General features: G+C 44.7%; 1 protein-coding gene across 1 annotated transcript in view; it reads left to right on the plus strand.

The window, feature by feature from the left end:
- LOC126176335 (cGMP-specific 3',5'-cyclic phosphodiesterase) overlaps positions 1–27,564 on the plus strand; it is a gene marked incomplete at its 3' end in the record, with an annotated part of 587,168 nt that overhangs the window by 484,520 nt on the left and 75,084 nt on the right. The window contains exons 11-12 of the mRNA XM_049923487.1: positions 3,541–3,643; positions 13,870–13,996. Of these exons, the coding sequence (XP_049779444.1) occupies positions 3,541–3,643; positions 13,870–13,996 (230 nt within the window). The remainder of the gene's footprint in view (positions 1–3,540; positions 3,644–13,869; positions 13,997–27,564) is intronic.

Genomic DNA, 27,564 nt, shown 5'->3' on the forward strand with positions numbered 1-27,564 from the left:
GGATGTAATTCTCAGAGATGTCGTGCCAAATTCTGTCGAACTGGCACCTTGGATCGCCAAAATCCGGACTGGAATCTCACTGGTTGGAGAAGAATTGTCTTCAGTGATGAGTCCCGCTTCGAAGTGAGCCCCGATGGCCAGCAAACACATGTCTGAAGGCGCTCCGGACAGCGGTGGTACGCCAAACTGATGGACACGCTGTACGACCCGACAACCACGAGTGAAAGTAGGGGTGCCATTTCTTTTCATAGCAGGACACAGTTCTTTGACATTCGCGACACTCTTACGGCACAGCGGTACGTCGACGATATTCTCCGTCCCGTTTTGTAGCCCTTCATGGCACGCCATCCTGGACTTCGTTTTAATTAAGGTAATTCCCCCCTACCCCTAGCCCTCGCACATGGCGAATGATTCTATCGCTTATCTCCGTGCATGACAAACCCTACTTTCGCCAGCAAGGTCATCAGGTCTCTCCCCAGTTTAAAACGATTGGAGCATCATTGGCAGGGCCCTCTTTCCAGCTCGGGATTTTGCCGATCTAACGCGAAAATGCGACAGAATTTGCCTCGATATCCCTCAGGGGGACATCCAACAACTCTGTCAATAATTACCACGGCAAATAACTGTTTGCATAAGGACCAGAGGTGCGCCAACGTATTACTGGCCCGCTTAACCCCTAAAGCTCTTTCTCTTCAATAAATAATCAAAATTTTCCGAAATTGTAACCATATGTTTGTCTGATGATGTACGTCACAACTACCGACTTCCAGTCCCAATCGGATAATTCTTTCGTGGTGCGTCACCTTTTCTTAGAGTTTATAACCTCCAGAGAAACGAAGAAATTTCGACATCATTCAAGAATATCATCTCATACTATGTACCACAAAGAAATTAAATGATGATATGAGGTACTGATGAAGTAATATCACGAATATTACAAATATAGTTAAAAAATTAAAATATATCTGTGGCCTATTAGGTATAGCACCTTAAATGTCCTCCCCCATTACTTCAGTTTTATTATTTTACACATGCTAGAAGATTACCCCTTAATATCGATGGGTGCAGCAGTAAGTCATGTTGTCGTGTCCGTCTGGACATTCCACCCTCTTACCGTCACCAGATTTCCCAGCAGATACGGACAACAAAATTTACTCCTAGACCATACCTTGAATCGAAAAGCTACACATATGGATGATCAGCCGAAAGCGGAGCACGAATAGTTGTATTCTTACAACTCGCGCCAAACGAATACGTAAGCCGCGGCACCTGGAAGGCGAGATACAACACACAGAATGGGTTCTGAGGAACATCAGATATTCCCCACGAATGGAATGTAAAGTGTCACAAATAGACGAAGAAGATCATTGGTAATGTTAAATAACCTCATCGGAATTGGTCACAAAGGCTTCCATCTCCCACCTGACCTAATCAAATTATATCACAATAGGATCCTAGCTTCGATTGTAGGGCACGGGTCATGGGTCTGTGCACACAGGCTCATGAAGGTTATGCCTGCCAGGGCCGTAAGAAGGGTGCAGCGAAACATGCTCCTGCGCTCTGTAAGAGCATACAGAACAACTCCTGGGGGGGGGGGCACTTTTAGTGCTAATGGAGCTCTGTCCACTGGAGATAAAAATTAGGGAACAGGCTGCTGGTTCTGGGTGAAGAAGGAGAGGAGAGAGAAAATAGAGGAAATAATGGGGGTTTATGTTGAGGGCAAGCCTGGAATTAAAAGAAGAGGGATAAAACTGTGGCAAGATCAATGGGATAATGATGAAACAGGGCGAAGAATTTACGAGCTGCTGCCAAACATTGAGGAACGTTTAAGGCTTACATACCTAAAACCACTTCCCTTACTGGACATGGGCCCTACCCGACACACCTGTGTCGGTTTGGAAAGCGGGCTACACCAACATGTGACTGTGGTGCTGTTCAAGGCACTCCAGACCATGTGGTGTATGAGTGCCCCCTCTTCGACGATGTTGCACATCAGCTTAGAAAACAACTTGCTAACCACGATATGCACCATTTGCTCAGGCAAGAGGAGACATTTTTTACATCCTGGACAAACTTTCAGAGGAAATTTTCGGAAAAGTCCTTAGGGAATTTTTAAGGAGCAATCTTTAAATAATCAATACCCGACTTAGACTCCGTGCACCTTCCCGGCTCCGCCGGGGTCTAGACTTGGCCAGCCGCTTCACGGCTGGGATCCGCCATGTCTTGGATTAGGGGAGGGAGGGGGGATGTACACTACTAACCGATAATGACACGCACCAACTATGACAGTAGATATTAGATATAGGTTAGTTGTAGAATTAGAATGGAAATAATTATTAGAATAGTACTGCAGCGAAACAAAGTCATCAGCTAGCCCAGTGCCAGCCAACTGGGGTTAGCTCGGTGGGAAAGGCCAACAATAGCATAGGTTTGTAGATTCCTGGCACACGTGTAACGCTGCAGGTAGTGCAGATCAGTAAGATTAACAAAGTTGCACTCTAATAACAATAGTTGTAGAGGAAGTTAAAATCAACTAGATAAATGCATACATTGAATAACAGTAGACTAGGGATCCCTGTAGTGATGAAGGAATAATAGTATTATACCTGTAGTGTTAGAAATTAAGCTGCAGAAATGTAAAATAATATGAAATTAGGACCCACTAATGTACTTAGGTAGTGGGTTGATATGTATAATTATATTAATTTGAATAAAGATTTTTTTTTTAAATAGACGGAGAAATGAAAGTTTAAAGCAAGAATTCTGGGCACGTCCTTTCTGACATACATCCCCAGAATTGGCCGTAGCTCTCAACAGATGGCATAAAGACAGCGAACTGACCGATCAAGGTAAATCAGTCAATGCCTCGGATAGGCCAAAGACAAGCGGGACCCACACACACAGCATCAGGGCTTACCTAAAAGCACATACTTGCCGCAAAGTGTGCGCCAGAATGACGAGATGATCCACTGATACCAGCATCACGAAACGTAAACCAAATTGCAGGATCGATTACGCGGAGAAATCGCCCAAGGCTGATCACAAGTTGAGTGATGCTAAACATTGTAGAAAATTTCCGGTAACTCGAGTTCTGTCCGTGGTGAGCAGAAGCCACGTAGGTGAACGAGAACGATATCGACTTGAACAAGAGGGAGGGAGCACTAGCAGAGAAAGGCGACCGCTCCTGGTCAGTGGGGTGGCGCTGACCGCGGGAAGAAAGGCCTCCATGCACAGTGCCGGTTGCTTACGATACAACCTCCACATACACACATACACGCTCGGCTTCGGTCCACCACGGCCAGGGCAGAATAATTCTTAGAGAATGCCTGTGAAACGTCAGATCACCAATAAAGTAGCCATCAACCGAAACAGACAGCTCCAGGCAATATTTCGTCATTTACTATGTTTGATTGTAAGGTCACCACTATCTATACGACCAAAACTTACGGCACATCCATGGCACATACGCTTACAGGTTGCTGTGCAGTCAGAGGAGTGGTACCCCTGCAGTACTCTCACCTGTTGTGTTTTGTTTCGCAGACGAGCGGCCAGCCCTTCACCGACTGCGACGTTTCGATCTTCGAAGCGTTCGCCATCTTCTGCGGCCTCGGCATCCACAACACGCAGATGTACGAGAACGCCTGTAAGTACGCCAGTCGTTGATCCGCAACGTAGGCATTTTTAGAATTTTAGCGTAGCACAGTCACTGACAAAAAAGGTAAAGCCTGTAGAAGGAATGGTTCAATGCCGAAGCAATTCAGTATACATATATGGTGACAATTATCGAACAACATGAAAAAAAACGTATGTTACTTACAAACTACGACGTGCACACACTTTATTCAACATGTAAAAGTCTCTAAAGATATTCGGGTTTAGGTTACGATAAGTTCGATATGCCTGCCATCATTGGCGATGATGTGGCGCAGACGAATAGTGAAATTTTACATGACCCGCTGAAGTGTCGGAACATCGATGCTGTCGATGACCTCATGAATGGCTGTTTTCAGCCCGGGAATGGTTTTGGAGTTATTGCTGTACACCTTGTCTTTAACATAGCCCCACAAAAAAGAGTCGCATGTGTTCATATCCGCAGAATATGGCGGCCAATCGAGGCCCACGAAAGTGGCCTCTGGGTAACACAGAGCCAGAATGCGGTCCACAAAGCGCTCCTCCAGCACATTGAACAAAAAAATGGTTCAAATGGCTCTGAGCACTATGGGACTCAACTGCTGTGGTCATAAGTCCCCTAGAACTTAGAACTACTTAAACCTAACTAACCTAAGGACATCACACACATCCATGCCCGAGGCAGGAAGGACATCACACACATCCATGCCCGAGGCAGGATTCGAACCTGCAACCGTAGCGGTCGTGCGGTTCCAGACTGTAGCGCCTTTAACCGCTCGCCCACTCCGGCCGGCCACATCGAACACTCTCCAGCTTTGATGAGGTCGAGCTCCGTCTTGCATGAACCACATACCACATCGTGTCGAAACCAGGGTCACTTTGGATAATGGGGATGAAATCATCTTCCAAACGATTCACGTACCATTAGGTAGTCGCCGCGCCATCGAGGGATATCGCACCGATTGTTCCGTGACTGGACATTGCGCACCACACAGTCACCCGTTGAGGGTGAAGAGACTGAAAGATTTACCGTCAAACCTCCTTGCCTAGGAACGAAAGATGAAAGTTGATGTAGTCAAGCCCTGAATGAAAATTGCGCAACGGATAACTGTGGAGCGGAGCTTGAGAGTGCTACCTAGAGAGCGTGGCCTTTCTGTACGATACTAGGCAAGGTGCTGGAGGGCTCACACGCTGATGTGTGGGTCCTTGCATTCTGTATCTTTTATTTTAAATGAATTCCTTTAACTTGACTCCTATGTGATTTTTGGTGTATGTTAAAGATTGATGACAACTGATTACCTGTTTATTTTAAATATTATCACTCGACTTTACAGCGATTGCAGCAATTGTTCCAGTTTACAGACATTGCAATTTTACAAGTTATAGCTCGGGTATATTATATACTAATCTGTACGCACATTTCTACGGGCAAGACGGAATTGCGTTGGCCAAATGTATACCACCAAAGTCTCCCAATATTTTACATAGGACATCCACTATGTGAGGAGGATAACGGGCAAACTGGGGACCAGATACTTTAACACAGGGGGTCAAATTTCCGAAATTAAACGAAAACATTCATTTCCTTACACAATCCGAAGCTGGAAATAAAAGAATTAGTACAAATATTCAAATACCTCTCTTCCATGCGTGAACATTGAGACAGACGCACTGAGGGCACGTCTGCTCACTTCCCCGTCTTCGGTAACACTCCCAGAATATCGCGGGAAACCAGAGGTCTTCCTGGGCCCCGGTGGAGGGGATGGTCGAACCACTTGGCCGTGACCAACCTCTCCACCTCAAATCTTGTGACACTGGAACGTCTTTGACTTTTACCTGCCTGTGCTGTCTCTCTGATCACCTACCCAGGAGTAAAGTTGGCACTTCTATACTACAGAACTACTTCCCAGCTAAGATTTGGCCGCGCTTTATGGAAAGGTGTGAGGAGGATTAGGAAAGCTCAAGTGCAGATTCACATTCACGTACATGAAATCCATAATACACGACACATATAAATACGTATTATGAAGCCTGATACATTTCTTTCCACCCGTCCACATGGGTTCTGTTGCACCCGCAGCCGGCCGCGCCGTGCAATAAAATTGGCGTCGGAGCCGCCTCTGTATCTCGATCGCGAAATGCGGATTCTCAGCCCGCTAAATGCAGTAATTTTGCTTATTGACGAATCCACCCAAATGAAAGTGGGCTTCGTCGATAAAGCAAACCAACATGCGCATACTAATTCCAATCATGACCTGCGGTCAACCGTGCAATTTGAATGTCCTAACGCAAACCGGTCACAAGTTACGGAGATTTTATTTCATGTAGTTCAATTATTGTCATCCTGTACATATCTGCGGGGCATCAGTGAATAGTTAAACGGCTTATAGAAGCAATCCCCTGTCACACCTAGAAAGGACACCAAAGTGAATCAGTGTACGCACCATGAGGCCATACTCCCATGCATGGCTGGCTACATATGTGGGTGTGATGCGCCAGCCATCTTAGAGAGCACTGTCCAGTACCGCAGACAACGCAGCGTGCTCCCATAACACAAGTCTATCGGCACCTGACAGATACTGGGAGCGCATCGTCGTGGGTCTGCCTGTGGGTTGCAGGTAAACTCGAGCGACGTCCAAGTGTGCGGGGCGCTCGCATTTAACAGTGGCCTGTTGTTGGACTAAGTGAAAACGTGAGGGAAACCACGCACATCGGCCATGTCTGACCACACCGAGGGTGAATCGTGCTACTGTGTACCAGGCACGTCGCAAGCCATTCACATCATTATTTACAATATGGGCTTGAGTAATGGGCTCACCAGAACATACCTTGTCACACAGCACCATTGACTGATGACCGTCAGAAGTTGGCCTAAGGAATGTGTCCTACGAGTAGACTGCCATTAACACACAACACAGACGGCTGTTTTTGGAGTGGTGCTGTACCCAAGAAGCACCGTCTGCTGACGAGTGCCGCTGAGACGTTTTCAGCGTCGTCTGCGAATATGGCGACGCGGAGCAGAGGGAACACTTTACGCCAGTGTTTCGTAGAGTCACGCCGGTGACGTGGGAATCCGTCGGGTATGGCTTTACGGCACCTCTGGAAGGCCACCAATATGTCACAGATACCCTGCGTCCTCACGCAACAGCTCTTATGACAGTGTCCTTGTACCACTCGCCGGCTTACGGCACGTGTCTCTATGAGCTGCTTCCATATGTTAAGGTGTTCCATTGGCCAGCAACATTCCCCGACCTATCCGTAATAGAATTACTGTGGTACCAGACAGGCCTCCAGCTCGAACCCCGATAGCAATATTCCGACAGAGTGAGGTGGTGCAGTGGTTAGCACACTGGACTCGCTTTCGGGATCACGACGGTTCAAACCCAGGTCCGGCTACCCAGACTTAGGTTTTCCGTGATTTCCCAAAATCACCCCAGGCAAATGCTGGGTTGCTTCCTTTGAAAGGGCACGGCCGATTTCCTCCCCAATCATTGACACACTCTGAGCTTGCGCTCCGTCTCTAATCACCTTGATGTCGACGGGACTTGAAACACTAATCTTCCTTCCTTTTTATTAGCAACATCCAGCACGTTCAGCAATTGTTGCAACAGTTGTGAGCCAACTTACTGCAGGAGAGGTTAGGTTTCCATGACGCTCTTTCAAAGCGAATCACGGTCTTCATGGCACAACGGATGTAACGTCCGACCAACAGAAGCCGGCAGCTTGCTCGTACCGCTAATTTCGTTTTTCATTTAACTTTTTCACTGACGGAAATGAGAGTGTTATTTCAGGGAAGCCTTGAATGAATGCCATCAAACGGATCACCAGTGTACCAATGCCTGTGGGATGCGTCGATTAAAACTTCATCCTTATGCGAGCTTACTTCGAGTATTTTCAGTGCGGAAAATAGTCATTCCAAAGGTAAAGAATGATGTGTGTACATGTTGGCTATTGGTTGTTTCTAATGTTACTAAGACTTCACAGTTGGACATTGCAACACAGCCTGCCCAAACGTTCTGCATGTGAGCTAAACGCTATCATTTAGACTTTCAGAAAGATGGAATCATTGACATGAGATCCGCGGGCGCTTCATACCGACAGATCACACGGACTGCTGCACTCAGTGGAGAACGCGCGGTGACTCGAGACAATTGTGTGGTAAGGATTCCGCCACGAGGAGATCGTAGGACTGTTCGGTTGGCTCTCAGGAATAGACGGATGACAAGAGCTGAAATTCAGGCAGAAGTTACATCCAGAGTGTCTCCGCGAACCGTGACAGATTACTGGAAGCTAGGTTGATATCTCGAGTTCTTTTGTGTTTGTGACTTGGGGAACAAGACACTACAAATTGAAGTGCCCAGGTAGCAAGGAAAGATGATGTTCGAAACTTTCCTGGCAGATTAAAATTGTGTGCCGAACCGAGACTCGAACTCGGAGCCTTTGCCTTTCACGGGTAAGTGCGCTACCATCTGAGCCACCCAAGCACGACTCACCTCACAGCTTTACTTCCGCCAGTACCTCGTCTCCTACCATACAAACTTCACAGAAGCTCTCCTGCTGGTAGAGCACTTGCCCGCGAAAGGCAAAGGTCCCGAGTTCGAGTCTCTGTCCGGCACACAGTTTTAATCTGCCAAGAAGTTTCATATCAGCGCACACTCCGCTGCAGAGTGAAAATCTCATTCTGGAAAGATGATATTTATTAAATCTAATGAACATGATACAAAAAAAGTTATTGGGGCGTGAGTCATACTACTTGGTTCGGGCTGAAAAGTCAGTCACTGAAGATTGCACCGAAATGTTCTTATATCGGTGAGGTCCATGAGGCTGTGGTCGGCGGTGAACGACAGGGTGCTCGAGGATGGACAGAGTCCATGGATTCTGAGGTGTGATAATCGTTGTTAGCTCCTGAATGTGAAATGGCTGTGGTATTCTGTACACCTTCTGATAAACCAGTGCTTTGTTCTCCATAGGAATCCTGTGTTACGTTCCAGGCAACACAGGTAAACGGCCCATGTTTAAATAACAGGTCTTGAAATTCTAACAATGTCTCCTCCATCTGCGCCCTCTTGGTCCCATTTAAACTCTTCACCTGCTCAAGCAATGCAGTCCTAGCAGCATCCTGTGCCCACACCTTCTGTGCATCAATCTTCTTCTTCCAGAATTTCCAACTTTGCCACTAAAGTTCCCTTTAACAACTTAACTTTCTCTTCGCCGAAATTATTCACATTAATGGGTAGCACACTGAATCTATCCCATCCTTCTATGAGTAAAATACTATGTCTTGCTAAACAACATGCAAAATCTAATATCTCACTATCTTCCAGTAGTTCCACTACACATATCAATCGGCATATCAGGCTCCACACTCACTCACAGCGACTTCCCGGTGCCACTTGACACATCATCATATAAACTGAGCCTTAATGTCATTTTTCGTGGTTTATTTGGACTGCCATCCACATTAGACATTTCTCACAACAGATCAACATTGAGGACAGCTTCCCCTAGCAGCGAAGTCTTCCCACTAAGTCTAACTATACATCGGCAAAGATCAGTTATGGCATGATATTGATTCAGAAAGTCTAACCCCGGATAATGCTGGCGCTCTTGCTTACGTCTGAACCTACTTCCACACACTGCTTAAACGTGGTTGTCTCTAACGAAACGCTGATCATTACTGACGCCAGTGCTCGAATATCACTATGCCCTGCCCGACGCAACGTATACTGTAGTGAGTCTCATCGCCATTCTGCCAAGTAGCGTCTCGGGGTCACTGGCACGTGCGCCCCTGTGTCCAACAAAAACTTATACTCTCTGCCACCTGCTGCACCCACTATGGGGCATTCCACGTCTGCATTTGTTTACAGAGCACTTACTTTTATTGAGTACGCCTTTGGGCGGGTCTGGCGCTCCCTCTTAAGTTAAATGGGTGCTTAGCGCCAACCAGACCACCACTACTGTTATTCCTATACCCATGGTGCTGTCCTATAATAGCTCTATTACAATTCCTATTAAACCGTCAGTAGTTCATATCATCCCTATTACTCTCTGACTTGCGGCTTCACCTCTACACATTCGCGCTATGTCCACAATTAAAACACCTTACACTTGACACAACGACATTTCTCTCAGACCTTACTCTTGACGAAACATTGTCAGGGCATGTGCTTCGATACGTGCCGACGTGATAAGGATTCCACTCAATCCATGATAAGAAGATTGCAGCACTGCATTGATACCAATGGTCATCACTTAGAACACCTTCCGTAAATGGACGTTCATGCCACCTTTATGACCTTCGTTGACCTTCGAAGACCTTACTGATACACATCATTGGATTTGTCTCGATAGCCGCTATCAGAAGATAAGTACCAAACTATAGCACCCCATTAAAAAAAAAAGTTGACCATATCTCTGAAGCGACCCCACCTATCGCATTCGGGAGGACGACGGTTCAGTCCCGCGTCCGGCCATCCTGATTTAGGTTTTCCCTGATTGACCTAAATCGCTCCACACAAATGCCCGGATGGTTCCTTTCAAAGGGCACGGCCGACATCCTTCCCCGTCCTTCCCTAATCCGATGAGACCGATGACCTCGCTGTCTGGTCCCCTTCCCCAAAAAACAACAACGACCCCACCCAGCAACAAAAACCCAAGTCATGTTATGGCCCCCGTTGTCCCATGCAACTTTCGTCCTACAAACTTTTCAGCTCCTGTCATACTTTCGGAGTTATTCTTGGTGACAATAGTTAGTGATTCATCCGGTATATACCAACGGTTCAAATGGCTCTGAGCACTATGGGACTTAACTGCTAAGATCATCAGTCCTCTAGAACTTAGAACTACTTAAACCTAATTAACCTAAGGACATCACAAAAATCCATGCCCGAGGCAGGATTCGAACCTGCGACCGTAGCGGTCGCATGGTTCCAGACTGTAGCGCCTAGAATCGCTCGGGCACACCGGCCGGCCCGGTATATACAGACAGCAGTACTGTCGTGTGCCGGCCGTGGTGGCCGAGCGGTTATAGGCGCTTCAGCCCGGAACCGCGCTGCTGCTACGGTCGCAGGTTCGAATCCTGCCCCGGGCATGGATGTGTGTGATGTCCTTAGGTTAGTTAGGTTTAAGTAGTTCTAAGTTCTAGGGGACTGATGACCTAAGATATTAAGTCCCATAGTGCTCAGAGCCATTTGAACCATTTTTAGTACTGTCGTGTAAACAAGGTATAAAAGGCCAGTGCATTGGCAAAGCTGTCGTTTGTACTCAGGCGATTCATGTAAAAAGTGTCCGAGGTTATTATGGCAGCACGACGAGAATTTAAAAAGTTTGAACGCGGAATGGTAGTTGGAGCTAGACGCATGGAACATCCCATTTCGAAAATCGTTAAGGAATTCAGTATTCCGAGATCGGCAGTGTCAAGAGTGTGCCGACAATACCAAATTTCAGGCATTAGCCCCCACCACGGCCAACGTAGTAGCCGACGGCCTTCAGTGAACGACCGCACGGCGTTTGCGTAGAGTTGTCAGTGCTAACGCACAAGCAACACAGGGTCAAATAAAAGCAGGAATCAATGTAACACGTACGACGAACGTATCCTTTAGAACGATGTGGGGAAATTTGACGTTAATGGGCTATGGCAGCAGGCAACGATGTCAGTGCCTTTGCTAACAGCACATCAGCTGTAGCCCCTCGCTTGGACTCGTGACCATACCAGTTGCATCCTAAACGACTGGAAAAGCGTGGTCTGATATGATGAGTCTAGATTTCAGTTGAGAAGAGCTAATGGGAGGGTTCTAGTGTGGTGCGGACCCCAGGGAGCCACGCACCCAAGTGGTCAAAAAGACACTGTGCAAGCTGGTGGTGGTTCCATAATGGTATGGCCTTTGTTTAAATGGAATGGAGTGAATCCTCTGGTCCAACTGAATGAACTGTTGACTGGAAACGATTACGTTCGGCTTCTTGGAGACCATTTGCAGCCATTCATGGACTTCACCTTCCAAAAAATGTCACCGGGCCATAATTGTTCGCAGATGGTCTGAAGAACATTCTCAACAATTTGAGTGAATGATTTGTCCATCCATATTGCCCGAAATTAATCCCATCGAACATTTATAGGACGTAATTGAGAAATCAGTTCGTGCACAAAATCCTACACTAGCAACACTTTCTCGGTTATGGACGGCTATAGAGGCAGCACGGCTCAGCATTTTTGCAACGGACTTCCAACGACTTGTTGTGTCTATTCCACGTCGAGTTGCTGCGCTATGCCGTGAAAAAGGACGTCCTACACAGTGTTAGGTGGTATCCCATGACTTCTGTCGCCTCAATGAATGTTGTTGCAAGATTATTTCAGTACTCTCATTTGTAAAGCTAGTATCAGTGGGGCGAAGCAGTCATTACAACTTATATGCGTATATAGATTTCTATTATATAGTACTTGGAGCCCCCTGGAGTTTTATTTACTTTACTATTGTGAGATCAGTACTTATTTTTATCAGTTTTATACTGTCACAGCAGAATTTAATTTATATGGAGAATTTAGAGTGACTTCTTGTCTCATTTTGTTCTGCTTACGCTCTGGCACTGTAAGCTTTTGGTTAACAAACCAAAGTACTTGATTAGGAGTCCGCACGTACACAGCACCCAGCCGAACAACACTCCCACCGAATTCCTGCGCCACTGATTCTGCCTTTTATACAGACATTTACAACTACACAATTTTATCTATAACAGTAATTAGACATTTTAAAATAGAATAACCCGAAAAATTAGTGGAAGTCCCCTCCAGGTCTGAACATCGGGCCATTTTGAAGTGGACACTTATGTACAGATGCATGTTAGCAGTTGGAATTTCAGTAACTGAAAATATAGCTGCGAAATCGCCACCCTCCAAAATAAACACGAAAGAAAAAAGCTCGCCGTAGCTGTAATATTACAACGGGAAGGCATATGCTTTCATACCAGCCTGCAATCTTCGTAAACTGATATAGTAAATATTTGATGCGTGGCAACAAATTCCCCGAAACGGCATTGGAGAGACAGGGGGGGGGGGGGGGGGGCTGTTTGATTCCGTGACACAACGAATACAGGAGTTCGAGGGTGTCCTCAAAAGTAATACCTCCGACTTTTTATGTGAAAACTCTTTTAAAGGTTTTTAAATGAAACAAATGTTATTAACATCCTATCTCTCTGTCCTTCATGTCTGCATATCTGCAACCCACTGCCGCTAGAGACATCCGAACTGAAGCGTGTAACATGGCGATGTGTAACGTTATTATTTCGATGAGTGAGAATTAGCTTGCTGTAATCGAGTTTCGAATGGAAGAGTTCGTCCACATGTGGAGAACCCACCAGCTTCATCATGACAATGCCACACCACACACGAGTGCTGCGGCATCTGCAACAATCGGACACCCTGGTTTCACTGTCAGCGATCATCCTCCATCCAGTACGGCATTCGTCCCATCCGATTTTCATCTTTTTGAAAAACTTACAGAACCCCTTGGAGGACTTCTCTTTGATAGCCATGAAGCGGTACAAGCAGAGGTGAGGTTGTGGCTCCGTCATGAAAGTCAAACATCCTACACTGACGGTATCAACAAACTGGTCTCTCGTTGGGAGAAATCTGTTCTTTGTCAGGATGACTCTGTTGAAAAATAAATATAGATATATGAATAATAAGGATGTAGAATGTTAATAACGTTCGTTTTATTCGAAAGTTTTAAGAGAAACTTCCTGGCAGATTAAAACTGTGTGCCGGACCGAGACTCGAACTCCGGACCTTTACGGGGCGTGAGTCGTTCTCAGGTAGCTCAGTTGGTAGAGCACTTTCTCGCGAAAGGCAAAGGTCCCGAGTTCGAGTCTCGGTCCAGCACACAGTTTTAATCTGCCAGGAAGTTTCATATCAGCGCACGCTCCGGTGCAGAGTGAAAATCTCATTCTGGAAGTTTTAAGAGCTTTCACAGAAAAAAGGTCTTACTTGTAAGCACACCCCTGTACATCTTAGGCCTCGAGGGACGGGGGGCTGCGGGTCGCACTGATGCTGATCATGTACATCAGTTCCGAATGGAATGAGTATAATCATCTAACAAGCGTTGTGTAATGAATATCTACACAGAGACTGATAAGTATCGGTCTGGTGCTTCTTGGTGTAACTGTCGGAGTATATTTTTCTTGACAGTGAGTGAGAACGCTGTTTAATGTCCGCCTGCCCTTGTGACTCCTTGCACCACTGCGCAGGCAAGCTGATGGCGAAGCAGAAGGTGGCGCTGGAGTGCCTGTCGTACCACGCGACGGCGTCGGCGGACGACACGGCGCGACTCAACCAGGACAACATCCCGTCCGCGGAGTGCTACAACCTCTACAGGTGCGTGGCCACCCCCCCCTCCCCTCTCTCTCTCTCTCTCTGATTGAGTGTGTGTGTGTGTGTGTGTGTGTGTGTGTGTGTCTGTCTGTCTACGAGTTTGCTGTCAGTATTCAGCGATCGTAGAAAGGAAACTAGAGTCCTCTCTGGAGTTTAGACCATAATACTATATTCGTCAAAACCTCGAGTTCGATGTGTGACGACAAATAGTAAATGTTAGCGAAACATGTTAAGGTTTTTTTAAATTACCACTACCAGTCACAAACTTTGTCAACTATTGTTTTACTTATTTATTTAGCGACATGTTTCGACGGTTAAACCTCATCTTCAGGCTGAATGGCATTACAAAAACAACTTTACATAGTCTTTTCGTAAATGCTGTGGTCATCCTGTGGAAGAAGAGAAAACTTCGTAAGAGGTGATGTCACTTTGGACGTTGGACTAATGTTTGCACGAAAATGTTGTGTAACGGTCACTCACTTTGTTCTTCTGGCGTGGCAGTCTCGCTGTGATGTGTTGCGGTGTTTCTATTTCCGTGGTTCTCTTGGTCGCCGTTCACAAATTGTCACTAACATAGCAGGAACTTGGAAATACGATCACAAACAGTTCTGTAATGCAGTGGACAAGATGGCGGTCGAAATAGATCTCGTTTCGATTCGTCTATCGATTTGTCGATCTATGTGGTGTCAGATGTTTACCTGTCGTTTGCACGTCTTGTTATCGTATTACAGATGTAGGTTGACGAAATACATTACGAACTGGGCACCTGTTAAAATATTATAGAACGCATCATGATAAAAACTATTTATTTTACATATTTCTGAGCTATTCCTGGGGCTAAAGTCAAACGACTGTCATGTTATGTATCTTTTATTCTGGGAGTACTGTAGTGAAATGGGAAAAGAAATGTGAATTTTTGAAGTCTGTCGTTTCATTCAGGATCTCGTTATTCCCGATGTGGCCATGGATGAATATTTCCATTTCTTCCAAGATGTCCATTTTCCAGCTCTTTTCTAAGTTATGTGGTACTTTGAGATCGTTGTCTATTGTAACCGTGTGTCCTATTTCATTTATATGTTTCGCTATAGCTGATATATTCGGTTTGCCAAGTCTGAAACAGTCAATGTGTTCTTTGAAGTAGATTTTAAAATTTCATCCCGTTTGGCCAATGTAATATTTGTTGCAAATGCTGCATGTAATTTTATAAATTCCTGCTTTGTTAAGTTTGTCTGTGGGATGTGAGATGTCATGTATCAGTTTGTTCTTTAAGTTGTTGTTGATGGCAAAGGTGATCCTGATGTCTGTTTTCTTGAACAGCTCGGCTATTTTGTCCGATATGTCGCCTAAATATGGTTACGTTATGTACTTGGGTTTTTGGATGTTGTGTGAGGAAGCTGTGTCACATTGTTTGCTGTTATTTTTAGTTGTGCATTGTGATAGTGTGTCTGCTTCATGTTCGTGATAGCCATTATTACGTGCAATGTATTTGATAGTGTTCATTTCTGAATCATAAACGGCAGCATTAAGTGGGAATTTCTGTGCTCTGTTTAAGAAGGATCTGAATGCAGCTTGTTTATGTGAGTTGGGATGTGTGGAGGATTTATTAATGACTTTCTGTGTATGCTGGTTTTCTGTATACATTGATATTTAGGGTTTGGTCTGTGTTACTTATCGTCATGTCTAGAAAATTAATTTTATTATCTTTCATGTTCTCTGGTAAACTCGATGTTGTCGTGTAAATTATTGAATCTGTTTAATAGAGTTTCTATTTCTTCATCAGTTCCATTGTATACAAGGAACGTGTCATCAACATATCTGCAGTAGTGTACTGTTTTCTGGGTTATTATGTCTTTGTTGTTGAGAAGTTTATTTTCATGGTGGTTAATGAAGATTTCTGCAATGATTCCACTTATATGACTTCCCTTTGCTAGGCTTACGTCTTGTTTGTACATTTTGCCACATGGGGAGTAACGAGATCCTGAATTAAACGACAGACTTCAAAAATTCGCATTTCTTTTCCCATTTCACTACAGTACTCCTAGAATAAAAGATACATAACATGACAGTCGTTTGACTTTAGCCCCAGCAATAGTTTAGAAATATGTAAAATAAATAGTTTATATCATGATGCGTTCTACAATATTTTAACAGGTGCCCAATTTGTAATGTATTTCGTCAACCTACATCTGTAATACGATAACAAGACGTGCAGACGACAGGTACACATCTGACACGACATAGATCGACAAATCGAAACCAGTTGTATTTCGACCGCCATCTTGTCCACTGCACTACAGAACTGTTTGTGATCGTGTTTCCAAGTTACTGCTATGTTAGTGACAATTTGTGAACAGCGACCAAGAGAGCCACGGAAATGGAAACACCGCAACACATCACAGCGAGACTGCCACGACAGAAGAACAAAGGGAGTGACCGTTACACAACATTTTCGTGCAAACATCAGTCCACCATCCAAAGTGACATCGCCTCTTACTAAGTTTTCTCTTCTTCCACAGGATGACCACAGCATTTACGAAAAGAATATGTAAAGTTGTTTTTGGAATGCCATTTAGCCTGAAGATGAGGTTTAACCCTCGAAACATGTCGCTAAATAAATAAGTAATACAATAGTTGACATAATTTGTGACTGGTAGCGGTAATTTAAAAAAAAAACCTTTACATATTTTTTGGGACAGTCACGGTCGAAAAATAGTCTTCTAAATTCTATTAGTGAAAAATAGTCTTCCTAATTCTATTAGTGAAACAACTGTGAAGAAATAGTAGTTCCCAGGCGAACTAGCCTGGACTACATGTACCAAGAGCGTAAGTTGGCGGGGTATCTACTGATCGCCTCTCTCCTTGCCAAATACGCAATTGAATACATGCGAGGAAAAACGGGCAAACGCTAAAGTATAAAAACTTAGAGATAAGTGTTGCCATCTGTTGCTGGGTGAGACCAATGTCAATTTTTATATTCCCGTACCCAGCAACAGATGGCAACTCTTATCTCTTAGCGTTTACATTTAAGGGTTAGCCCATTTTTCTGCACGTGTCTTCTGTTATAGGCGTAGAAGTTTTAAGTAAACTGGCAGTACTGGATTTCAGTGATGCAAAAGTATAATTGAGAGTACATAATACTTACATGTTGTTAAGGTTTCAAAACTGTGTTTTGAGACAAGAAGTTGGAAGTAACTGCCCGTGAACTCTCACTCCGTGAAGATCGTGAGCTGAGCTAGGAGCGTTTGTTTATGATCTGCAAAGACATTCTGAACCTCATCTGTACATCCACAAACCTCCTGACGTCCTGAAATGCTGTAATAACAATGTCGAGGCTGGACTGGAACAAAAACCTAGGATCTTTGTCTTTAACAATCAAGTGCCTTAGCGACTAAGCTATTTTTTTTTCTTTTTTGACCTCATTTTGTTCTATATTGTTCGCTGAATTTGTTCGTGGCGGACGTCCGATGACACCCGTTCAGGTTGTTCGTTGATCCGTTCACTCATTTTTCTTATTACAGAGGGTAGCAAAACACTCTGACCGAACACGCTGAGCTACCGTGCCGGCAGCTATCCGAGCACGACACTCACTCCTCCCTTTCATTACGTTAACTTCTACCTTCCCAGCTTGACAGGAGTTCACCTGTTTACCTTGTTTGTCCGCAGCTCGTGGTCGTGCGGTAGCGTTCTCGCTTCCCGCGCCCGGGTTCCCGGGTTCGATTCCCGGCGGGGTCAGGGATTTTCTCTGCCTCGTGATGACTGGGTGTTGTGTGATGTCCTTAGGTTAGTTAGGTTTAAGTAGTTCTAAGTTCTAGGGGACTGATGACCATAGATGTTAAGTCCCATAGTGCTCAGAGCCATTTGAACCATTTTTTTGTATACCTTGTCCATCTAGCGCTCCTGGAAACAATCCCTCAGGCTGCGAGGCTACGACTAAGCCACGTATCAGCGATGTCTTTGGCATAATTCTCGCCGCGCGGAGTGGCCGCGCGGTTTAAGGCGTCTTGTCACGGACTGCGCTGCTCCTCCAGCCAGAGATTCGAGTCCTCCCTCGCGCATGGGTGTGTGTGTGTTGTTCTTAGCAAAAGTTAGTTTTAGTAGCGTGTAAGTCTAGGGACCGATGGCCTCGGCAATTTGGTCCCTTAGGAGTTCACACAATTTGAACATTTTGAGCATAATTCTTTGTCCAATGTTACATCTCCTGATGCGACACCCACCGTCTGACGGTAATTACGGATGTGACTAAATTGACAGTTAATAACTGTTTAGGAAAGGGATTATTTCGTACCAGTCGCAATAAAACGAATAACTGGATTATCTGCCCACAATCATCCGAACGTTGACTGGACTGCGCAGTCGAGTCGCACCGCCCAAGGGGATCGCGCATACTCATCATCGATTCATGGAAAATACAGGGCTTGGCCATAAATGAAACTGACAAAAGTAGGAGCTCCAGATGATCAAGCTTTTACACAAAATAACACCAACCGTTTAGACAAAATAATATGAGCCATTTCTGTTTCTGTAGTTATCACGCAACGGCTGGTGCAGCGGGAAGAGTACAAGACGTTAATACGACGGTGGTCGGGACGAGTCCCTTTGTATTTTCAATTTTTACGTTACTTGCACCGCAAATAATTCGATATAATGCTCAGTACTTTATGTTATTGTTATTTTGATAAAACGCATGAAAAGGAAAGGCGAAGGAAAACTTGCGATTGCAAATAAACTTTCAAGAAAGAATTGAAATTACAGCGTCCACAAGGATTCAGCTAATTGCTTAAAGGAAGGGTTGTATTTAAAGCGTACAGTACTTTGTATTCCGTTAGTTTTTCTTTGACCTTCGAGCACCTCTTGGCAGCTGCACACAAACAATAGTTCCCAGTGCAGCTAAAATCGGCCCATCGGGAGAGAAACAGAAATGATTTCCGAGAAGGCTGCATCAGAATATATTCCACTGTACATCGCCAACTATCTTCGCCAATATTTGGCGAAATAATACGTTACGTGAGGTTTGTTGCCAAACTGTGCGATCATAGAGAAGCTTTTGTGACTGGAAACCAAGTTATCTACACAAATTTTAAAACAATAGTGTTACATACACTACTGGCCATTAAAACTGCTACACCACGAAGATGATGTGCTACAGACGCGACAGGAAGAAGATGATGTGATATGAAAATGATTTGCTTTTCAGAGCATTCACATAAGATTGGCGCCGGTGGCGACTCCTACAACGTGCTCGCTTAAATGGTTCTGAGCACTATGGGACTTAACATCTGAGGTCATCAGTCCCCTAGAACATAGAACTACTTAAACCTAACTAACCTAAGGACATCACATACATCCATTCCCGAGGCAGGATTCGAACTTGCGACCGTAGCGGTCACGCGGTTCCCGACTGCAGCGCCTAGAACCGCACGGCCACACCGGCCGGCTACAACGTGCTGACATCAGTTAAGTTTCCAACCGATTTCCCATACACAAACAGCAGTTGACCGGCGTTGCCTGGTGAAACGTTGTTGTGATGTCTCGTGTAAGCAGAAGAAATGCGTACCATCACGTTTCCGACTTTGATAAAGGTCGGATTGTAGCCAATTGCGATTGCGGTTTATCGTATCGCGACATCGCTGCTCGCGTTCGTCGAGATCCAATGACTGTTAGCAGAGTATGGAATCGGTGGATTCAGGAGGGTAATACGGAACGCCGTGCTGGATCCCAAAGGCCTCGTATAACTAGCAGTCGAGATGGCAGGCATCTTATCCGTATGGCTGTAACGGATCGTGCAGCCACGTCTTGATCCCTGAGTCAACAGATGCGGACGTTTGCAAGACAACAACCATCTGCACCAACAGTTCGACGACGTTTGCAGCAACATGGACTATCAGCTCAGAGACCATGGCTGCGGTTACCCTTGACGCCGCATCACAGAAAGGAGCGCCTGCGATGGTGTACTCAACGACGAACCTGGATGCACGAATGGCAAAACGTCATTTTTTCGGATGAATCCAGGTTCTATATACAGCATCACGATGGTCGCATCCGTGTTTGGCGACGTCGTGTACTCGTCATTGCCATACTGGCGTATCACCCGGCGTGATGTTATGCGGTGCCATTGGTTACACGTCTCGGTCACTTCTTGTTCGCATTGATGGCACTTTGAACAGTGGACGTTACATTTCGGATGTGTTACGACACGTGGCTCTACCCTTCATTCGTTCCCTGCAAAACCCTACATTTCAGCAGGATAATGCACGACCGCATGTTACAGGTCCTGTACGGGCCTTTCTGGATACAGAAAATCTTCGATGTTGCCCTGGCCAGCACATTCTCCAGATCTCTCACCAGTTGAAAACGTCTGGTCAATGGTGACCGAGCAACTGGCTCGTCACAATACGCCAGTCACTACTCTTGATGAACTGTGGTATCGTGTTGAAGCTACATGGGCAGTTGTACCTGTACACGCCATACAAGCTCTGTTTGACTCAATGGCCAGGCGTATCAAGGCCGTTATTACGGCCAGAGGTGGTTGTTCTGGGTACTGATTTCTCAGGATCTATGCACCCAAATTGCGTGAAAATGTAATCACTTGTCAGTTCTAGTATATTATATTTGTCGAATGAATACCCGTTTATCATCTGCATTTCTTCTTGGTATAGCAATTTTAATGGCCAGTAGTGTATATACCCTAGCAAGCTTCGCCCCTCAATCCAAATTCCCATTCACGCTTCAGCCCATCTGGTGTTCTCCATTAAATTCAGCATCATTGCAGAAGCTCCCCATTTGTATTGGAATAGCACTTCAACTTCGAACGAAACATGGGATCCTACCTGAAACCCAGGCATTTAATCAAATGAAATTGCATGTCTCCAAAGACCTTTCAAGTCTCAAACGTCTTTGGTGGATACATTGATCAACCAGAACATCAACCTGTCCAGGCCATAGCTGCGTCGTCTGGCGAGGAATGACTGCTAGTCAGCCACACGGATGGGGCAACTTATTAACTACCTATCAGTCTGGCTTTGGTAGTGGATTCTCCGGAAAGAAATGACATCGTGGTAGAGCTAAACAAAGAGATATAACTTGTTGTATTGAAAAGAAAACAATCACGAAAGTTATTTATATTTAAAAATAACGTGTTTCCCCGTGGTTAAGCATCATCAAATTATCTAAAACGAAAAAAGAGGCCAATTAAATAACTGTTCTATAAACATTATAAGTCATGGTTCCATGCAGCGCCAAAAACCGTAAACAGCACTCTGGTAAAACTGTCAAATGGAATTCATTGCACGGCTGCCAAACGTCTATGTCAACTACATAAACAAAAAACCGTCAGGATGTAAATCCGGTCGTCAGAACAACTAAAAAGAACTGTGGGAACATAGACGAAAAAAATTGGAAATAAACCCACAGCCACAACGGAAACGAGGTCTGACAAGCTGATAAAGGAAACCAACGAAGAACTAAAAATACCTTTGAACTTGTATAGCCGCAAGCAGACCACAGGTGAGCGGTGTAACCGACAGCGAGACTTGGGCTGCTACACGCAGGATGGACGCATGTAGCCGCGATAGCACAACGAAAACGCAATAGATGGAGCTAGTACTTAAGCCGCGGATAAGGCTAACGTGGAACTGATTAACCTATACTTTATAAGAAGGAGAAAATTAGTTTAATATTAAAATGTAACGAGAATTAAAATTATTGAACAGGTAATATGGGCCACTCAAATCAGGTGCAACACTATGATGCTTACTGTACGTACAGTACTAGGCAAACAGTATTATGGAGAATGACGGTAATATTAAAAGTTAGCCAGGAAGTACGACATAAAGCATTCAAAAGCGGCGTCCATGAGCAATTACGTAAATAAACCAAGTGCAAGGCTGCAATAAAATTTTTACAATTCTTAAAACGTTAAAAAATTAGATATCGTTGTCTGAGGGGCAGAATGCTTTGACCCAATTATAGTGCCTGTTTATGAAGGGAATAAAAATCTTAACATTTCAGGACCCACTTAGAGGTGATGGGATTAAAACAAGTTGTATATCGTACAAACAGACGATAAAAAGAAGGTCCAGAACCAATGGTATTCACTGGACAGATTTTAAGTTAGAATACGAGAATAAAACGATAAAACAAATTATTGTAATGACAGTGCCAAGTCAATGTATGGACCTTATGACAGGTATCAGTAGCCCGCATCTCGTGGTCGTGCGGTAGCGTTCTGGGTTCCCGGGTTCGATTCCCGGCGGGGTCAGTGATTTTCTCTGCCTCGTGATGGCTGGGTGTTGTGTGCTGTCCTTAGGTTAGTTAGGTTTAAGTAGTTCTAAGTTCTAGGGGACTTATGACCACCGCAGTTGAGTCCCATAGTGCTCAGAGCCATTTGAACCATTTTTGAACAGGTATCAGTAAATCATAAAATGTCTGATTCTTGCTAACCAGCTGATCATTAAGAAGGGTACCACTATTTTCACACGAGTACATAGCAATTCCCATCTCCTCGGATAAGTTCAGTATATTTTTCCGTTTTTGGCTGAATAGAGTACTTTTAAATTGCTCGGCATCGGCGGCTGATAGCCACTAGCTTTCGGGTGCTCCGAAAACGCTGGGTGGTGTTCACCTTGTCCTTTTCTCTTCAGTATATTTTTACTAAACCCAGTATTATACATTCGACGCGTGTGACCTGTGTATGAAACGATTGATCTTGTACACGCCTGAGCCGGCAAATTTGCTACAGCCAGCAGCCTACAGAACCATTAAATCTACAATGAACGGCCATTCAGAGATATAAGTAACTACAGATACTAATGAGGATCACGAGAAAGACAGGCAGCGGCGCGTATGTCAAGAAGGTAGGCCTGAACTCACTCGCTCGCTCAGCTCAGCAGACAAATTACGTTTCTAATGCTGTTAACTCGCAGCTGGGCGTGTAAGTACTAACGAGAATTGCATCTTCTGCTGGAATCTGCTAGTATGAAGTCTTACTGCTTAACAGTACTACAACAAAATTTAATTTACGATCAATACTCGATACAAATGGTATAACGGCTTGTTTACAGCATTTAGTCTCTTCTGCTATCAGTCCTCATTTCATACAAGAAGTGATGCCTTATGCAACTGATAACCTTTTTGAGGTGATTTTAATTTTACTGTACCCCAGTACAGTTGTAAGAAATTATAAGCAGGCTTGCGGCTTTCCGACCATTGTAGGGCTGCTCGACCGACTAGCCGCGCAGTCTAACGCGCTGCTTCCCGAGCGGGAAGGCATGCCGGTCATCGGCACGAATTCGCACGGCGGATTAGTGTCGAGGTCTGGTGTGACGGCTAGCCTGTGGATGGTTTTTAAGGCGGTTTTCCGTCTATCTCAGCCAATGCGGCTGGTTCACCTTATTCCGCCTCAGATACTCTACGTCGGCGATTGCTGCGCAAACACTGTCTCCACGTACTCGTATACCAGAATTACTCTACCACGTAAACATTTGGGGCTACACTCATCGAATATGAGACATTCCCAGGGAGGGAGGGGGGGAGGCGGGGAAGGAGCGAGCGGCACTGGGGGCCGAACCGCACAGTATCCCTGGGTTCGATGTGGGTCGGCGGTGGGGTGGGTGGACTGCCGTGGCCTGTTGTTGGGTTGTTTCTATGTCCCCGGTTTAATACACAATACACAATATACAGCTGTAGGGCTAATGACAGTAAGATTCCACAATAGCGGATTCCAGTAGAAGATGCAATTCTCGTTCGTACGTACACACCTAGTTACGTGTTAACAGGTATAGAAACAGTTTGTCTGTCGAGTTGAGCGAGCGAGCGAGCGCAGGCCCACCTTCGTGACGTACGCGCCCCAGCCTGTCTTTCTCGTGGGCCTCAGATACTAACGCCATTCGTTGTGCTTTCATTGTGTTAGTGCGGCTATAAGCGCCCATCCTGCGTTTAGTAATCCCAGCCTTGCTGCCGGTTTGACGGTCCTTCTGTTTCGCATAAAGACGAATATGATGTACGTGTTCCGCAACGCTGTGCTCCGCTTGCGGCTGCATAAGTTCAAAGGTATTTATTTGTAAATCTTCATTGGTTTCCTTTATCAGTTCGTGAAACCCAGTTTCCGTTGTGGCTGTGGGTTGATTTCTGAGTTTTTTTCATCTATGTTCCCACAGTTCCTTGTACTTATTCGGTCCACCGAATTTTCATCCAGACGGTTTTGTGCATATATGGTTGACACACAGCTTTGCCAGCCGGCGCAATGAACTTCATTTGACAGTTTTACCCGAGTGTTGTTTGTGGTTGGTTGCGCAGCTTAGAACCATGTCTTAGAACATTTATAGGATAATTATTTAATTGGCCTCCTTTTTCCCTTTTAGATAATCTAATGATGCATAACCAACGGGGAAACACGTTATTTTTAAATAAAAATAATGTTACAATAGTGATTGTTTTGTTTTGAATACAACAATGTAAAGCGGTGGTTGTCTCAATCAGTCAAGGATGAAGTGGACTGAATACTACATAACTCGTTGGTACACTTGTTTCTTGCCAAGCTGTTGATTGTCTGGATCACAAAATTCTACTCTGCAGAATAAAATCTTATGGCATCTCTCTCGCAAAGCTGGAGTCTTAATGTTATAACAGAGGATCTCGTTGAGAGACTGTATGGCAGGCTCGAAACTAGCCTCAGAGTAGAGGAACATCCCACAAGGTTCAGTAGTGGGGTCACTCTTGTTCAGATTAAGTTTCTGTGCGAAATGTAAATGTCGTACGGCACTGCTGGCCTTTCGGAAAGGGTCTTCACCCCCCGTGCACGTTGGCCCCTTTCCTTGCAGATGTGTGAGATGTGTGTCGAGTGGGAATTTGCAGCGTGTACATCAGTGTTACGAGTGTAGTGCGGTGTTTGTGTCGTTAAGGATGAACGGAAGGGATAGGTTGAAACCTGTCACCGGCACATGGCATACTCCTCTCGAATAGCACCGAGGATGCCTCGAAGCTTCGCATCTCCATATGAGGGACGTATCACCATCAAGAGCATCACAGGTCATCACTCAACGAGACAGTACGGAGAGGTTTGGTATTTAAGCCAGGACACCGATACAAAGGTTGATGACCAGGCACTTTTGCTACAACCTCTCCTTAGCTTACCCACCAAATACTGACACCGAAAATTTCGTCTACCACCAGGATTCGAACCACCTAACCTCCCAGTCTGGCGTCACCGTACAGGCATGAGTTAGCAGCCTCAGCTACGGAGGCCGGTAAGTTGACACCCTATTCTATGTGCTTGTCTTTCGTTAATGGGTACCTTGCCTCGCCCCCTTCCCTGGAGATTCTCCACTTGAAGATGCAGGCTACAGAACATCGTGAATCAATGACCGATGCCAGTGACTGATTGTCTATATTTTGTCAATCTAAATAAATATACCCAAATATCGCAGTATTATCCTCAAAAACTGGTGGTGGAAAGATCAATAAGAGGCTTCACTTTTAAAAATAAGCATAAAAAGTGCATTCTTGATCCAGTCACATTACGAAAACTAAAATGGTCCTAATTTCTTCTTCTTTACCTTGACTGCCTTCCATTTTACCACTGTGTGAGGTAACGGGCGAGTTGTGGTGCCCTGGAAATATTCCAAGCTCGGAGTTGGCGTGGCCGCACTGTGACGTCTTCGTGGGCCGCAGCTCATCGGTGGCCACGTGGTGCTGAACGTTAGCCGGGGTCCAGGGACCACTTGGCTGGGAATTCCATGGTGACGCTGTGTCGATGAAAGCGACACGCCGGGAGTGCCAAAGATGGCGGACATTGTGAAACCTTAATGGCAGACATTTCACAGTTCGTATAGAAATTAATAGTAGCCAGATGAATCAGATACCTCAAAAAGAAACATGTACATTATCATTATTTGCGCGACGATTCTAATGGTGTCATCGGATTTTCTCTATCTTTATTAAAGTTTAGTATCGGATGATAAATTATACAAGTTACACTCAGCAACGAATTTTCAAAATATAAACGGTTCATCAGATTTTGTCGATCGACGTGTCTTTAGAAAGCTATTAGTGTAAAACTAAATTGGTATAAATTACATGCCTGTAACTTCAATAGTACATGAATTATTGGAGGTCAAAGTGGCTGATTACTATCGATCGTGTCAGGCCATACGTACTCCACAGTTACACGAAAAAACGGAAGCAGCATGCTTATAAATATATTTATTCGTCTATGTCTTTGTTTATATTCGATATATACTATTCATGAAGAAATTGGTCAAATATTTACTGTGTTTTACAAATCAGAGAGACTTAAGGCTACAGGCCTACTTTTGCTTGTTATTCCTTTTATATATGTTTATTTAATTTGTTTATGTATTTAATATCTATATTAGAGCGTGTTTATGGTCCAGCTGTAGGCAATTTATTTAATTTCAAGTTATTTAAATGTAATTCCAGTATTCTGCATGTGTTTCAAAATATTTGTGAGTGTGCACTGGCTTGGAGACATGAGGGGTGCGCTATCGCCAATCACAGCGCTCATTACTAAGGGACGCGACTACCGAAGTGAATGGAGGGGGAGTCCTGAATGGTGCGGCGCGAGGGACAGTCGCGAGAGAGACTTGGAGAGTGTGGAGCGGTTTCCTCGTGGTCGCGGGTGATAGAAATATTTCAGAGCGCTAGCTTGTGAACTTGTGAGATTTCGGTGGTTTCTTCAGTGAGAACATACTATGGGTTTAGAAGTGAATATCTCGCGAACTATGTTGTTGCTCATAACTGAGTACATGTAGTAGGAATCAATTGTTTCCCTGTTATTCAACTTTGTTGTTGTTGTTGTGGTCTTCAGTCCTGAGACTGGGTTGATGCAGCTCTCCATGCTACTCTACCCTGTGCAAGCTTCTTCATCTCCCAGTACCTATTGCAACCTACATCCTTCTGAATCTGCTTAGTGTATTCACCTCTTGGTCTCCCTCTACGATTTTTACCCTCTACGGTGCCCTCCAATACTAAATTGTTGATCCCTTGATGCCTCAGAACATGTCCTACCAACCGATCCCTTCTTCTAGTCAAGTTGTGCCACAAACTTCTCTTCTCCCCAATCCTATTCAGTATCTCCTCATTAGTTATATGATCTACCCATCTAACCTTCAGCATTCTTCTGTAGCACCACATTTCGAAAGCTTCTATTCTCTTCTTGTCCAAACTATTTACCGTCCATGTTTCACATCCATACATGGCTACACTCCATACAAATACTTTCAGAAACGACTTCCTGACACTTAAATCTATACTCGATGTTAACAAATTTCTCTTCTTCAGAAACGCTTTCCTTGCCATTGCCAGTCTACATTTTATATCCTCTCTACTTCGACCATCATCACTTATTTTGCTCCCCAAATAGCAAAACTTCTTTACTACTTTAACTGTCTCATTCCTTTACTACTTTATGTGTTTCATTTCCTAATCTAATTCCCTCAGCATCACCCGACTTAATTCGACTACATTCCATTATCCTCGTTTTGCTTTTGTTAATGTTCATCTTATATCCTCCCTTCAAGACACTATCCATTCCGTTCAACTGCTCTTCCAAGTCC

Source organism: Schistocerca cancellata, chromosome 3, assembly GCF_023864275.1.
Source record: "Schistocerca cancellata isolate TAMUIC-IGC-003103 chromosome 3, iqSchCanc2.1, whole genome shotgun sequence".
NCBI classification, from domain to species: Eukaryota; Metazoa; Arthropoda; class Insecta; order Orthoptera; family Acrididae; genus Schistocerca; species Schistocerca cancellata.